Raw genomic sequence first — 13,563 nt, 5'->3', positions numbered from 1 at the left:
CTTGAAGCTGGTCTTCGTTTGGAGAAAAAACCGTCTCCACATTCATCTCTCCTCATTAACTTCTCCTTATCCTTGGCGCACGTTTCCCACTATTGGCATTACCTTCACCTTGATTCATGGGAGGTTATTCTTGCTATAAATATGATAGAAGTTGCTACCATAATAAATTTTATCCTTATTTACTCCTTGTCGGTTTATTCTTCCTGACTCTTCATTATTTTTTCTAGTTCTTCTCTGTTCTTTAGTTCTTAACTGCTGCTGCTGCTGCTCCTAATTCTCCTTACAATCTTCGACCAAATCTGACAATATTCTCTGAGTCAAGCCGTCGTTATTGTTCTCCAATAGTTTCTAACTTGTTCACCTTTGATCGTCTAAAACGCTCAACCTCTAAGTATGGTGTTCATCATCTTGTTCTGGTTTTTAGTTGATATTCATTTTTTTTTCTGCTGATGTATCTAGGTTTTTGCGATAAAGAACAAAATATACAAAAGTATATATACTTGCCCCTGATCTTTTTCGCAAAAACTTAAGACTTCTCTGCTGGTCATCGAAGCTTATTTTTGGTGTTTATGACTGAATTAGGGTTTCTCGTCTCTGTGCCCCTTCGCAGATATGGCTGATCGCCATCGGCTTCCTTATCAGACTTCGCCATCGAGCCCCTACATATCTCCACATAGAAGTCCTGATATTTCTCCGCCAAAAGGTGGTCCACCAAGGTCTTTGCCGCTAGATCCACGATCCCAGAAAGTTCCATCGCCTTCGGGTCCAAGGGTCTCTATTACGAATAAAGGAGATCCACCGAAAGGGTCTCGGTATGCGGTTAACCGTCCAGTGGCTAACCCCTCTGTGCTAATCTGAAGGGCGTGCAACAACCTTCTCCCCAGCGCGCTGAACCATTAAATGTTCGTCCTCTTCAGTCCCTACCGCCTCAGGCGTCGATGCGGTCGAGACCTAGAGCTTCGCAATCCGTTCCTTTGGTGAAGCAGTCTTCTTAAAAATCTACAATGCCCCCAGAGGACTCTCCAGGGAATCCACCAGTTAAAAGGAAAGGCTATGATTTAAATCCTTCAAAAGCGAAGAAGCCATTGCTGAATGAGCCCGATGACTCTGATATTGTTCTGATGATACGAAGCATTTCGATGGGGAAGAAGAAAGTCACTTTCAAGCATGTGGATCTCGAAGCATTCAAGAAGAAGCATGGCCTCGAAGCTTTTGATGTTAAGTTCTTTTCACCAGATGATGATCTTACCTATGATATGATCGTGGATTATAAGTATGATGATTTTCATTTGCTGACTACTATGCGAGCCTTCGAGGCGGGTTTGATGCTACCCTTGTATAGGTCGGGTGATTCTTTCTATTATGACGTTCTGGCCGATCGCGAAGGTTACACTCACAATACTTATTGTCGTTCAGTGGTGCATCTGAGTGGGAACTATCTTCGGACCTTGAGGGAGTGTTATCTTCGTAGTCATGGTGAAACGACGATGACCTGCTATACTCCCGATCCAGTTGAGAGAGACTTGTATACTCCTGAAAACTTTAATGCCTCTTTTGGAGATTATATCAACGGTAGGAACCGCAAGCCTTGAAGTGTAGGTCTTCGTTCAATTCCTGCTTCTCGTGGTGAAGTTCGTCTCTTAAGCGAGGTGAGTGATTCAAAGCTTCGTTACGTTCCTGGTATCGAAGGGACTTCTCAGCAGAAACTCTTTCCTAGTCGTGAAAATCTCAAGCGTGATCATGACTATGAGTGACATGCCACCGTTATTGAAGTTGTCGGTCCTTGGGCATACGGCTGGGTACCTGGTCCACGGGGATGGAAACCTATCGCTGGTAGTCAACCTCGTGATAGTGCTCCAGCTCGCTATGGTGACTTCTGCCCCTCGCGGTTGAACTTCGATGGTATGAGTTTCGATTATGCCTTTGATGTTGCTGATGAAGACGAAATCTCCGATGCTAACCTTCCTCCGAAGGGTAAAGCCTCTGCCAAGGTATGGTCCCTTATATTGCCCCTTTTCTTCTTAGTTTAAGGTAAATAGTCGTCGTTTTGATGTGTTGAGTGTTATATACTTAGGCAAAGAAGAAAAAGAAGATTGGCGTGGTTCAGTCTTCTATTGCCCCTGCGGAGGAGGCAGACTTTCAGGGTGAGCTTAACAGCCCCGTGAATGATGAAGATGTTGAGGACGAAGAGGAGGTTACCGATGATGAGGAACAAATAGATACTTCCCCTCCTAATCATGAGAAGGATGCAAGCAACGATGGTGGTACCCACGAAAATAGAGTTATGTCTGACATTCCGATGAACGATCCCCCTATTGGATTGGTGCAAGACCAGGGGAATGGGGGTGCTGAGCCTCATCCAACAAACCCCTTCGCAAAATTTTCTTTTGGTAATATTCACTCCGCTAATGGTCTGACGGATATTAACGCTGCCATGGGACTAGATAAGGAGTTCGGTTTCGCCGAATGATGAATGGGATGTTCTTGTGGATGGAGGTGAGAAAACCGCTGGTGGGGTAGGAACTGAGGCTGGCGGAGAAAAGGCAGCTGGAACCGGTGGTGAAGAGGCTACTTGGACCGGTGATGAAAAGGCTGCTAGGACCGGTGGCAAAAAGGCAGCTGGTCAAGAGGGCGATGAGACTCGTGTTAACGAGGAGGCCAGGGCCAAGAGGTATTCCACTGGTCAAGAGGAAGCGGATGATATTGGAACTTCCGTTGGTTCACCTTTGGAGGGTTTTGATAGATCCCTGATGCAGGATGGTGACGATGCTATACTGGATTGGCTGATGAAGAAAAGTATGATGTTTGTGCCGAACCCTGCCCCAGTGATATCTGGTGAGAAAAAATCCGATGCCTTTACCCATCAAAGGTTGCAGCTGTCGTCTCTTGATGACGTTGCCGAAAGTTGGGAGAAGAATTTGGGAGCTACCTCTACCATCTTGTTGGTCGATCCCCCTTCTTATGTTGCTGAAATGATGGTTATCGCTGATGGGTACCAGTACGGTTATCCCCAACAACGTGTTCTTGAAGTAAGTTATCGTAGGTTCCATCTTTTATTACTGACATACCTTTTTATTAATAGTTATGGTTTGTTCTTGATTATCGTAGATAATGATAAGTGAACATTACAACAATACTCTGTACCAATTCTTCAAGGCGAAGGACCTCAAGATTGAGGCAAAGCTTCGTCATAGGGAAGAAGAGTTGAATGCTGCTGAAGTGCTTATTGCTGCTAGGGACAAGGAGATTTTGGAACTGAAGAACCGTCTGAAGGGGAAGGATCAGCTCGGAGCCGAGAAGGAGAAGTTTCGTGTTGAGCTTGCATTAGTTCGTAGTGAGTTGGAGAAAGCCCGTAAAGATGCTTCGTCTTCTAAAGGTTTATCTTTGTTTCTTTTCTTCCCTTCATATTCCTCTTTCGTCTTCTTAATGTGTTGTCTGAGTCTCCAGCCCTATCTTCAGTGGTTAATATCCGAGAGTTGGCATGGCTTCGAAATGAGAGGACTCGCCAAGCTTCTCGGATTAAGGAATTAATGGACAAAATCAAAAAAGAGGCTGACAAGTGGAATGCTCGGGCAAATGAGCATAATAAATTTATGGCTCATTATCGACAACAATGGAAGATGGCGGTTGACATGCAAAATCGTTATAATGCCGATCGCCAACAGTTCAACGAGAACTTAGAGAGGACCCAAAAAGGTCTAGACAGAGAGTATTTCTCGTGTAGAAACCAAGGTAGTGAACTTAGAAGAGGAGTTGTGTCAAGCTCGTTCATCTCTTGACCCTGAGGTTCAGGATTACATACAACGTTTTGTTTGGGAGAGGGACGAAGCCAGAGCTAAGGCTTATGCACTCAGCAATGCTTTAACGGCTTCTCGGGCCGATGTCGCTCGTTTAGTGGATTCCGAGAAAAGTCTTGAGATTAATATGTACAGGCTTAATAAAGGGATAGAAGAGATGAATAATGAAGTCAACCACCTTCGATATTTAGATTCCATGAAGCAGGTAGAGTTGGATGAGTGTCAGTTTGCTCTCACGAATCTTCAATTGGATTATAAAAAAATTTCCGACGAGTATGATTTCCTTGACGATGCCCGGGATACCGTGGTAAATGAATATGAAATAGCTTCAGCTAATGTCGAAGGTATATATTTGTATGGTCGTGAGCACTTCCTTTACTCTGATATTCTCACGTAGTTGTGTTTTCTTTTTCAGAGCTCGAGGGACAACTTAGCCTTGCAAATGAAAGGCTTGAAAAGGCTCAATCTGACTTAGTACACCAGCAGGGTCAGACTAGGTATTATGAAGGGCTGGCTGGACCTCGGGATGAACCCGCAAAGGAGGCGATTAAAGAGGTATCTAAGCTGAAGTCTTCGTTGTCGAAGTCTAAGCTCAAGGCCACTGTGATTGCGCATAAGGCTCATAGTCAGATTGCCGAGGAGATCAACAAGACTTTGACCAAGATTGAACAAGGCCTTCTGAGGGACCATGGTATTACCAAGAAATATACTCGTCGCTCTGTACCCGAGCCGATGACCTATACCTCTGATCCTTCTTCAGGGGGAAGTGTTCATTTGTCTCAACCGAAGAATCTTGCTGATCACGTGGAGTCTTTCAAGGAGAAGTAGATTTCTGTGTATGTCATAGAAAGTTGATCTTTGTTAATTACTTGGCTCTGGGCCATTTTTTGCTGTATCTTGCTTTTCTTGCTTATTTCTCCGAACTTGTAATCAACTTTTATGGAATAGATCATCGTTTATTTGGATATGTGCAACTCCGCTTTTCTTGCATCATTAGTTTATTTGTTAGGAAGCGAGTAAATAGATATTGAGAATTAAGTAGATAATAAAAAGTGTTTGTTGGCAGTAACGAAGATATACACCTTCGTTATTGACTTTGGACATGTCACCCCGCTGGCTAATCCTTGGCCAGAGGATCACCGAACGGTGGGGGTTTATGCAGCGTTACCGGATATGTAATGCGTTATTAAAGTATTTACATGCATTCATCCCGCTAAGACGCTGTCTTATTAATTGGTTGGGTATCTCTTTCTGTTGGAAGCCTTCCCCATGGTCCTACACGTATAGACGTTGATAGGGGAGTCCCGAGAGATTGTAAATAGTTACTTTCCCCAACAGAATTCAAAAATCTCGTTCAATTGATGAGTTGAGGTCTGCTATTCCTCGTCCAGAGATAGAAACATGTCAAGCGGGTACGCTGTCTTCTTCTTATTGTGCTCTTCACGCAGATGCAGAACTGCGTTGCATTTATGGATAATATGGCTTGAGATACTTCGCATTCCACGGGTGTATAAGGAATTTTCCTTTTAGGTTACGCAGGCAGTAGGATGCATTTCCTGCAATATCATGTATAACAAAAGGTCCTCCCCATGTTGGTGCGAGCTTGCCCCACTTCTTCTCTCACTGGTATTGGGGTACAGTTCTCAACACATATTGTCCTTCTACAAAGTTTTTAAGCCTAACCTTCTTGTTGTATTCCCTCGCCAGTCTTCGTTGGTAATTCTCCATACTTTTTAGCGCTGTTTACCTTCTTTCTTCCAAATCATCGAGCCTTTCTAGTATCATATCCGCTGTAAGGTTCTTCTCCCATGCTTCAGTCTTCGTGGTTGGCATGATGATTTCTATTGGGATGACGGCTTCGGCTCCATAGGTGAGGAGAAACGGAGATTCTCTTGTGGCGGACCTTCGGGTTGTTCAGTATACCCACAACATGTTGTGTAATTGCTTACACCATAGTCCCTTGTGTTCATCCAACTGCTTCTTGAGAATAAGGGCAAGGGTCTTGTTCGTGTCTTCTGCTTGGCCGTTTCTTTGAGGATATATGGGGGTTGATTTGTTCTTCCTGATCTTGAAGGTATCGAAAAGCATGTCAATGTTCTTCCCTTGCGTCTGCTTGCCATTGTCGGAGACAATTTCTGCCGGGATGCCAAACCTGCAAATAATTTTTTGGAAGATGAACGTGAATACATCCGAGTCGCGGATTCTTGCTAGGGCCTTGGCTTCTACCCACATACTGAAATAATCTGTGGCTACTATCAAGAATCGTCTTTACCTCGATCCTTCGATCAGGGGTCCCACGTTGTCTATGCCCCACTTCGAGAAAATCCATGGGATATCCACCGATTTCAGGTTTGTTTTCGGTGGATGGATTCTTTTGGCAAAGCACTGGCACCTAACATCTCCTCGAAATTCTCGCAGCATCAGGTATCATCGTTGGCCAGTAATATCCCTGCATTTTTGCCTTGTCTGCTAAGGATCTCATCCCACTGTGGTTACCTGCATCCCCATAGTGTATATCCTTCAAAACCCGGTGTCCTTCTTCTCTTGATAGGCAGCGTAACAATGGTCCGAAAAAACACTTCTTGTATAAAATTCCGTCCCTGAGGTCGTACCTTCCCTCCTTTGACTGCACTTTTCTATCCTGCTTCAGGTCTGTAGGTAGCGTTCCTTCTTTAAGGAAGAGATGAACTTCGGTTCTCCAATCTTCTTCGTTTTTGAAGTCTTCGTCCTCGTTAGCTATTGTCATGATATCATCTTCGTGAAAGTCATCAGCGATTTCTTCCCCTATATCATCGTTAGCGATATCCTCCTCCACGTCGTCTTCACGATTTGTAGCGAAGGATTCCTGAGGGTAGACCAAGGGCTTGTACACTCTTATTATCTTGATTTCCTGAATGCTTTCATCTTTCAACATAGATGATATATAAGCTAAAGCATCGGCATGCCTAATTTCTTTTCTGCATAAATGCCGTAATTTAATATTTGGTATTCGGGATGCCAGAGTCTGGACCAAGGCCATGTATGCTGAAAGACTCTCGTAGTAGACATTATACTCTAGACCTATCTGTCGTATAACCAGTTGTGAATCACTTGTAAGGCGTACATCGGTTATTCCCATTTCTATTGTCAAATGAAGAGTGTGCACTACAGCTTCATATTCGACGATGTTATTGGTGTGCCCTCTGAATTCCAACCTTAATGCGTGCACGATCCTTTCTCCGGTAGGGGTGGTGATTATGATACCTATGCCCGCACCTTCCCTATTCTTCGATCCATCAACGAAAACCTCCCATCGCCTTTGGTTTGAGGGCTCGAGGATGTCAACTGGGTCTTTGCCTTCGTCTATTTCTGGTATGCCCCTTACTTCCTCATCGTTGTCTAGGGGTAGGTCTGCAAGGAAATCCTCCAAGACTTGTGATTTTTGGGAGTGTTGGATTTCATGGATAATGTTGAACTGATCAAGGTTAGTTTTCCACTTTGCTATCCTTCATACTTTCCCAGCGCTCTTGAAAACCGCTTCCAACGGTGCTTTGCATGGAACCCGAACATAGTGAGTTAAAAAATAAGTCCTTATCTTTTGGGTAGCCCATACTAGCGCCAAGATGAGCTGCTCTATCTTCGTATAGTTTCTTTCTGCCGTGTTGAGAGTTTTGATGACGTAATAAATAGGTTGCTCTATCTTTGTATTCGTCTTGACCAATACTGCGCTGACTGCATCTTCAGTTGTCGCTATGTAAAGGGCCAACACTTCGTCGGGATCGAGCTTTTGTAGGATTGGGATTGTGGCTAGATATTCCTTGATCTTTTGAAAATCTTCTTCGCGTTCAGCGGTCCATTCAAACTTGCTCCCTTTTTTGAGGATGTTGAAGAAATGTTTGCATTTGTCCGATGACCTGGCGATGAATCTTCACAGAGCTGCTAAGGATCCGTTGAGCTTCTGAACTTCTTTCAGGTTCTTTGGGGACGGTACAATGGCTTGGATCTTCGCAGGATCTACTTCGATACCCCTCTTTGTTACTAGATACCCAAGGAATTTCCCTGAGGTGACGCCGAACGTGCATTTTTCTGGGTTCACTTTCATGTTGTGCTTCCTCATTGCTTCGAAGATGTCCCTCAGGTCTTGATGATGATCCTTTCGTAACTTGATTTTGATGATCATATCATCAACGTAGACTTCTAAGGTATTCCCAATCCATGATTTGAAGACAGTATCAACCATCCTCTGGTATGTTTCCCCTGCGTTTCGAAGTCCGAAGGGCATCCTTGTGTAACAATAGACGTCGTGCGGGGTATAGAATGTTGTATGTTGTTGATCTTTTTCTTCCAATGCCACTTGGTTGTAACCAGAATATCCATCCATGAACGATAACTCTTCGTATCCTTTGACAGCCTCTACCAATTGATCAATGCTTGGGAGTGGGTAACTATCCTTCAGACATGCTTTATTGAGGTTGGTGAAATCGATGCATATTCTGACTCCTCCATTCTTTTTCGGCACTATGACCATATTCGAGATCCACGTTGGATATATGACTTCCTTGATGAATCCTGCTTCTAACAGCTTGCGGAGTTCCTTCTCAATAGCTTTGTGATACTCTGGTGCTACTTTTCGTACCTTCTGCCTGAAGGGCGGGGTTCCTGGCTTTATATGAAGCTCGTTCCGAATTATCCTCGGATCAATCCCTGGCTTGTCTCCTAATTTCCATGCAAAGATATCTGTGTATTCCTTGAGCAACTTGATCAGGGATATCTCTATTTCATTTTCCAATAACGTCCCTGTCTTGATCATCTTCGGATTTTCTTCGGTCCCTATGTTGATCTCCTTCACGGGTTCTACGGATGTGAACGTAGGCTTTGGTTCCCATAGGAGAAGGACATTCCTTAATTGCTATTTGGTAGGCTCTTCAGCCTCCTTTGTTGTCGAAGTACTTGCCTCAGCATTTACAACAATGCTCTCCTTTGTCAGACTCCTTCCAGAAATTTCTTCGAGATAAAGATCAACTGCCTTCTCCTTCGCAGCCTCTTTGTTTCTGGATCTTTGGGATTTCCCCTGCTCATCTTGTTCATTATTGAGTTGATCTTGTAGAGCCTGGCATTCCCGAGCGGTGACCTGATCTCCCTTTATCTCCATTACTCCTTCGGGTGTCGTAAATCTAAGATACTGGTGATAGGTTGCTGCCACTCTTTTGAGCTTGTGCACCCATATTCAGCCAATGATGGAGTTATAGGGGGAGGAGCGTCCACTATACTGAATCGAGTATCAACTTTCATTGGTCCTGCGTCTACTTTCAAAACAATGTCTCCTAACGGCTTGGTAGGTGCCCCGTTGAACCCGTAGATTGTATAATACGAAGACATCAGTTGTTCGTCGTTAAGCTCCATTCGCTTGAATGTGTCGTAGAATAGAACGTTAACCGAACTCCCTCCATCAATGAGGATCTTCTTGATGTTGCATCCTTCCACTGGTAAGGTGAGGACCAAGGGGTCGTTGTGATCTTCCATATCCTCCTCGATGTCTTCTGCATCGAAGGTCATAGGCGCGTTCATCCATTGATCGTGTTCGTCCACTTCCACCCCATCGATCTTGTATAATTCACAGTAGTCTTAAAATTGTTTCCTTAACCTTTTCCCTATTTGTGCTGTTAGCGAGGATCATGTAGCTTCGGAACATGAGATGGTGTTGTGTGTTCGGTTTCCCTCTGGTAGTTGAACTTGCTTGCTTCATTTGGTCCTATCTTCGTTATCTGCCTTCTGTATGTACTGCCTGAGGTCGCCTGCATCAATCAACTTTTGGATCATTATTTTGAGATTCTTGCATTTCTCGGTCTGGTGGACATTGAAACAGTGATATTCGCAGTAATCTCTTGATTTCTCGGTCCTAGGGGGCTGCTTCCGTATGGACCAAGGACATTCCAGACCTTCTCGATTCTTGATTTCTCGTAGGACGCGAGTGTAGTTAGTATTCAATTTTGTGAAGACTTGGTCTTCAAATTTCCGATAGTCGCGCCGACGATCATCTCTTCGTCCTCTGCTATCTTCGCGTGGACGTTCTGCTGAGTTACCCCTTTTGGATCCGCTGACTTGTTCGGCTAAGTTGGTCCGATGCGATCTCTACGTTTGAGCCCTTGGATTTTCTCGCTGAATTTCTTCCAAACGGGCATGCTTCTCGATGATGATTCGAATATCTCCTTCGGTTGTCGGCACACTTCCATGGATCTCAACGAATAGAGGGCTCATTATATCCAAACCCCACTTGTAACAATTGATGCTAACCACTGGATCTACGTTCCCTATAGCTTGACAAATCTTGTGCCACCTGTCGGTATATTCCCTGATCGTCTCCTTGTAATCTATTGCCAGCGAAAAGAGCTTGTCCATCCCGGCGTTGACAGCCTTGTTGTACATGTACGTTCTTAAGAATCTCTCAGTGAGCTAGCTATAAGAATCGATGGAATTAGGCGGTAAGTTGTCAAACCATGATAATGCCGACCCCTTTAGACTTGAAGGAAATTATCTGCAAAAGACTGAATTGTTTTGCTCCCATCGGGCTAAGACGCGATTATAGTACCGAAGATGAGCTGCAGGGTCGCTAGATCCGTCGTAACATTCGAATGCTGGGACGAGACACTTTTTAGGGATGAGCGCTTTGGCCAGGTGGTTGGTCAGAGGTGTGGTGCTAGCTTCTCTCATCACCTCTTCTAATCTTCCTCCCCCTTGTATAGCTTTCAACTGTTTGATTTCATCCATCATCTCCGTACGAAGATCTTCCATTGCCCGCTGATGATCTTCTTGGATCCTGGATCGTCCCGGTCTTCGGTTCTCGCTATCGAAGTAGTATGAATCATCGATATCGTAATCTGGGTCGGATGGTCTGTTTCCTCTGGTCGCTTTTCGGTTCAATGGTTCGGGATTATTGGCGTTCGTCAAGATGATTCATCGATCGGGATTAGGCTCAGGAGCTTTAGAATTGGCTTCGTCATGCTGGGGGCCGCTTCTAAATTCTGGGTAATCTTGTCTTTGAGTCCTTGGTTTTCTCGAGCTAGCAATGCTACGGCATCCACGTACACCTTTTGGTTTTTCTTTAATTCCTCAAGCTCCGCCATCAGTTGGGGAATGATTCGATTCTTGGTTCGGAGTTCCGACCTGCCTTTGTCCTCTAACGGCCACAGTATAATCTTCATCAAAAGTTTGGATCAAAGGATTAGGCGCATCGGTGGTTGTTACAGGGAGTTCGACGCGAGGGAGCGCTGGTTGGTTTTCTGTCAACGAGGGCTGGATAATTGGTAGAGTTTGGTTCAACTCATTTGTTGGTGGTATTCCGAAGGATGGTTTTTGCATTTTTAAGTCTGTGAATCCTTCATATCGTTCATGGGCACGAGATGCTGCTGCCTTCTTTGTCGCATCGGCTTTGGCCGCCAGAGCTCTGACCGCTTCGCTGCTATTGCATTGGTGTCTATTTGAGAGGTGATTTCCGTTGTATCTGGCTTCTGGTTTGGAGCCTTCGTCTTTTCACCTTTTTGTTTATTGCGTGTCATAACTGGTGTCGTTGTTGGTGTTTCTTTTGACGCTGCTTTGGTTTTTTCTATATCCTTCGTTTTTTCCATCTTCGATTCCCTCCCCCCCTTTTTTTTTCTTCTGCACAAATAAATCACCATCGAAGAAACGACATCTGCGTGGGTTGGGTTAGAGTTAGTCTAAGCCGAGCATTTACAGGAAATGAGGAAAATCCCATAACAAAGATAACAGTTTGAAAACGAAGATCCTACAAGAGTGAACGTAGATCTATGCATGGGTTTGATTTTCAAAGATAAAAACCTGAAATATTTTGAAAGCGTAGATCCCATAAAAATGAAAGAGGATCTACTCGTAGATTTGATTTTCAAGGATAAAAACTTGAAAATATTTTGAAAATGTAGATCCCATAAAAATGAAGGTAGATCTACGCATGGATTTGATTTTTAAAGATATACACTTGAAAATATTTTGAAAGGGTAGACCCCATAAAAATGAAAGTGGATATACCCATAGGTTTGATTGTTGAAAGAAATAGATGTGTGTTGAAGCTGTTTCAGGCGCTGTTATTTTCAAAGAACGGTGCTTGGAACAGAAAGAGTGCGTAAAGTCACAGGATAAGATAAATCTTTTACCGGGACAGGGTCCCTGTTTCTAGCGCCAGATTGTGAACGTATAAATCACGATGAGGTCCGCGTGTACACAAACAATATCACATTTAAGGATAAAAACGTTAATGTGAATAAACCAGATATGAAATGATGCAAATGCGATGACTCATCGACTCAGAGTCTTCGGACTCGTCATTTTCTAGTCTATAGAGTGTGATTCCGTGCCATTTCATATCTGCGAAGCACATATCACTGAGTATAATAATGAAAGTAGTAAAATGAGTAAAGTGCTGAAATATAAATGAGACAACGATTTACGTGGTTCAGCACTAAGGCCTACATCCACGGGGGTTGGTGTTTCACTATGTGTCTGGGAATTACAAAGATAGTCGAATGACTCTGTCTGAAATACGAAGCTAGAAGGGGAAATGGAGCTCATACTTACTCTTCCTATTTCTCTCTCCTATGTTTACTAAGAGTTCCTTGACCTCCTTCTCTCTTAATGGAGAGGGGTATTTATAGGGTTGATACATGGGACTCACTATCATAGATAGTTACAACCTTATCTTCTCGTTCTTTGTACCGATGCCGCTGGTATCCTCGTTCTGAACCGATGCCCCCAGCGGCTCTGCCAGACGAAGATGGGTCACTTTTTTATTATCCACAGATCGATTGATACGTACCCTATGCCTATGGCATTTAATGATGGTGGTTGGGATGGTCCGCACGCGTCAGACAGATGTCTGATGCCCCTGTCACGTCTTCTTCAGTGGAGTTAATCTCCACCGTTGGTCTTGGGTCTGCCTTGATATGGGATAAAGCAGATCTTTGGATGCTCTTCAGTACTTCGCGGTGGATTGTCCCTTCAGTGCTCCCTGATCCTGGGGAATTGGATCATCGTGAAGATGAACAGGTATAGGCGATAAAGGTTTCCTGGGTGTTGGGATGTGGCATCGTATCTTGATGACCAACTGTTGCATGTCTTCCATGTTTACTTCCTTCAACACGTGGTGGAAGATGAATCATGTGTATACAATACACATCTGATGAGAGTTAATTTCTTTTGATGGACTTAACTTTTTCTGATATATTTTGATTAAATCTTTCGATGCAGTGTATACTTTCATCACCCAAGGACAATACTGTTCGGTTGTGACAACTGGCTTCTATTGAATTGTCGTCAAATTTTATATCACAATATTCTGGTAAATATTAGTATATGGCTTGCTGATGTGGTTTATAGATAGTGGTAAAAGTGGTTCGATTCTCAGACTTGCGAAGGATAAAATATAGACTTAAATTCAAAAACTAAAATAGAAAACTCACTAATAATTATAGCAAACACTGACAAAGTTGATATCAATATTAAAAGACAACTGAGGCTAAAATTCCATTATTTTTTCAAGTTCAAAGTGATTTAATCCAATCTTTATATTTATGCAATTTTCTCATTCAATTTGATTCTAAAACATTGCAACAAGTAGATTTTCAAAAGCAATAATTGTAAATATCAAGTATGAAGCATCAAAAGTCTATAAACTAAGCATACTTCATCAAAATAGATCACAATCACTCAAGTAAAAATCATATTCAATTATAGCTCAAGGAAAATAATCATAATCATAATTGCAATAAATAGATGA

The 13,563-nt window shown here is 43.3% G+C and overlaps 1 protein-coding gene across 1 annotated transcript; it reads right to left on the bottom strand.

Annotated features, from left to right (window-relative positions):
• Window positions 1–6,189: 6,189 nt before the first annotated feature.
• Window positions 6,190–6,915, bottom strand: LOC113273125. Its single transcript, XM_026522892.1, has one exon. The coding sequence runs from the start codon at window positions 6,913–6,915 to the stop codon at window positions 6,190–6,192; it is 726 nt and encodes a 241-aa protein (XP_026378677.1).
• Window positions 6,916–13,563: the final 6,648 nt, after the last annotated feature.

Source organism: Papaver somniferum, chromosome 4 (genome assembly GCF_003573695.1).
Source record: "Papaver somniferum cultivar HN1 chromosome 4, ASM357369v1, whole genome shotgun sequence".
Classification (NCBI taxonomy): Eukaryota; Viridiplantae; Streptophyta; class Magnoliopsida; order Ranunculales; family Papaveraceae; genus Papaver; species Papaver somniferum.
Note: the sequence above shows the minus strand (reverse complement) of the source record. Positions and strands in the feature narration are given on the sequence as shown.

Excerpts from the sequence above, each read along its gene's own strand:
- LOC113273125 (XM_026522892.1), bottom strand. The coding sequence starts at position 6,915 with ATGGGAATAACCGATGTACGCCTTACAAGTGATTCACAACTGGTTATA.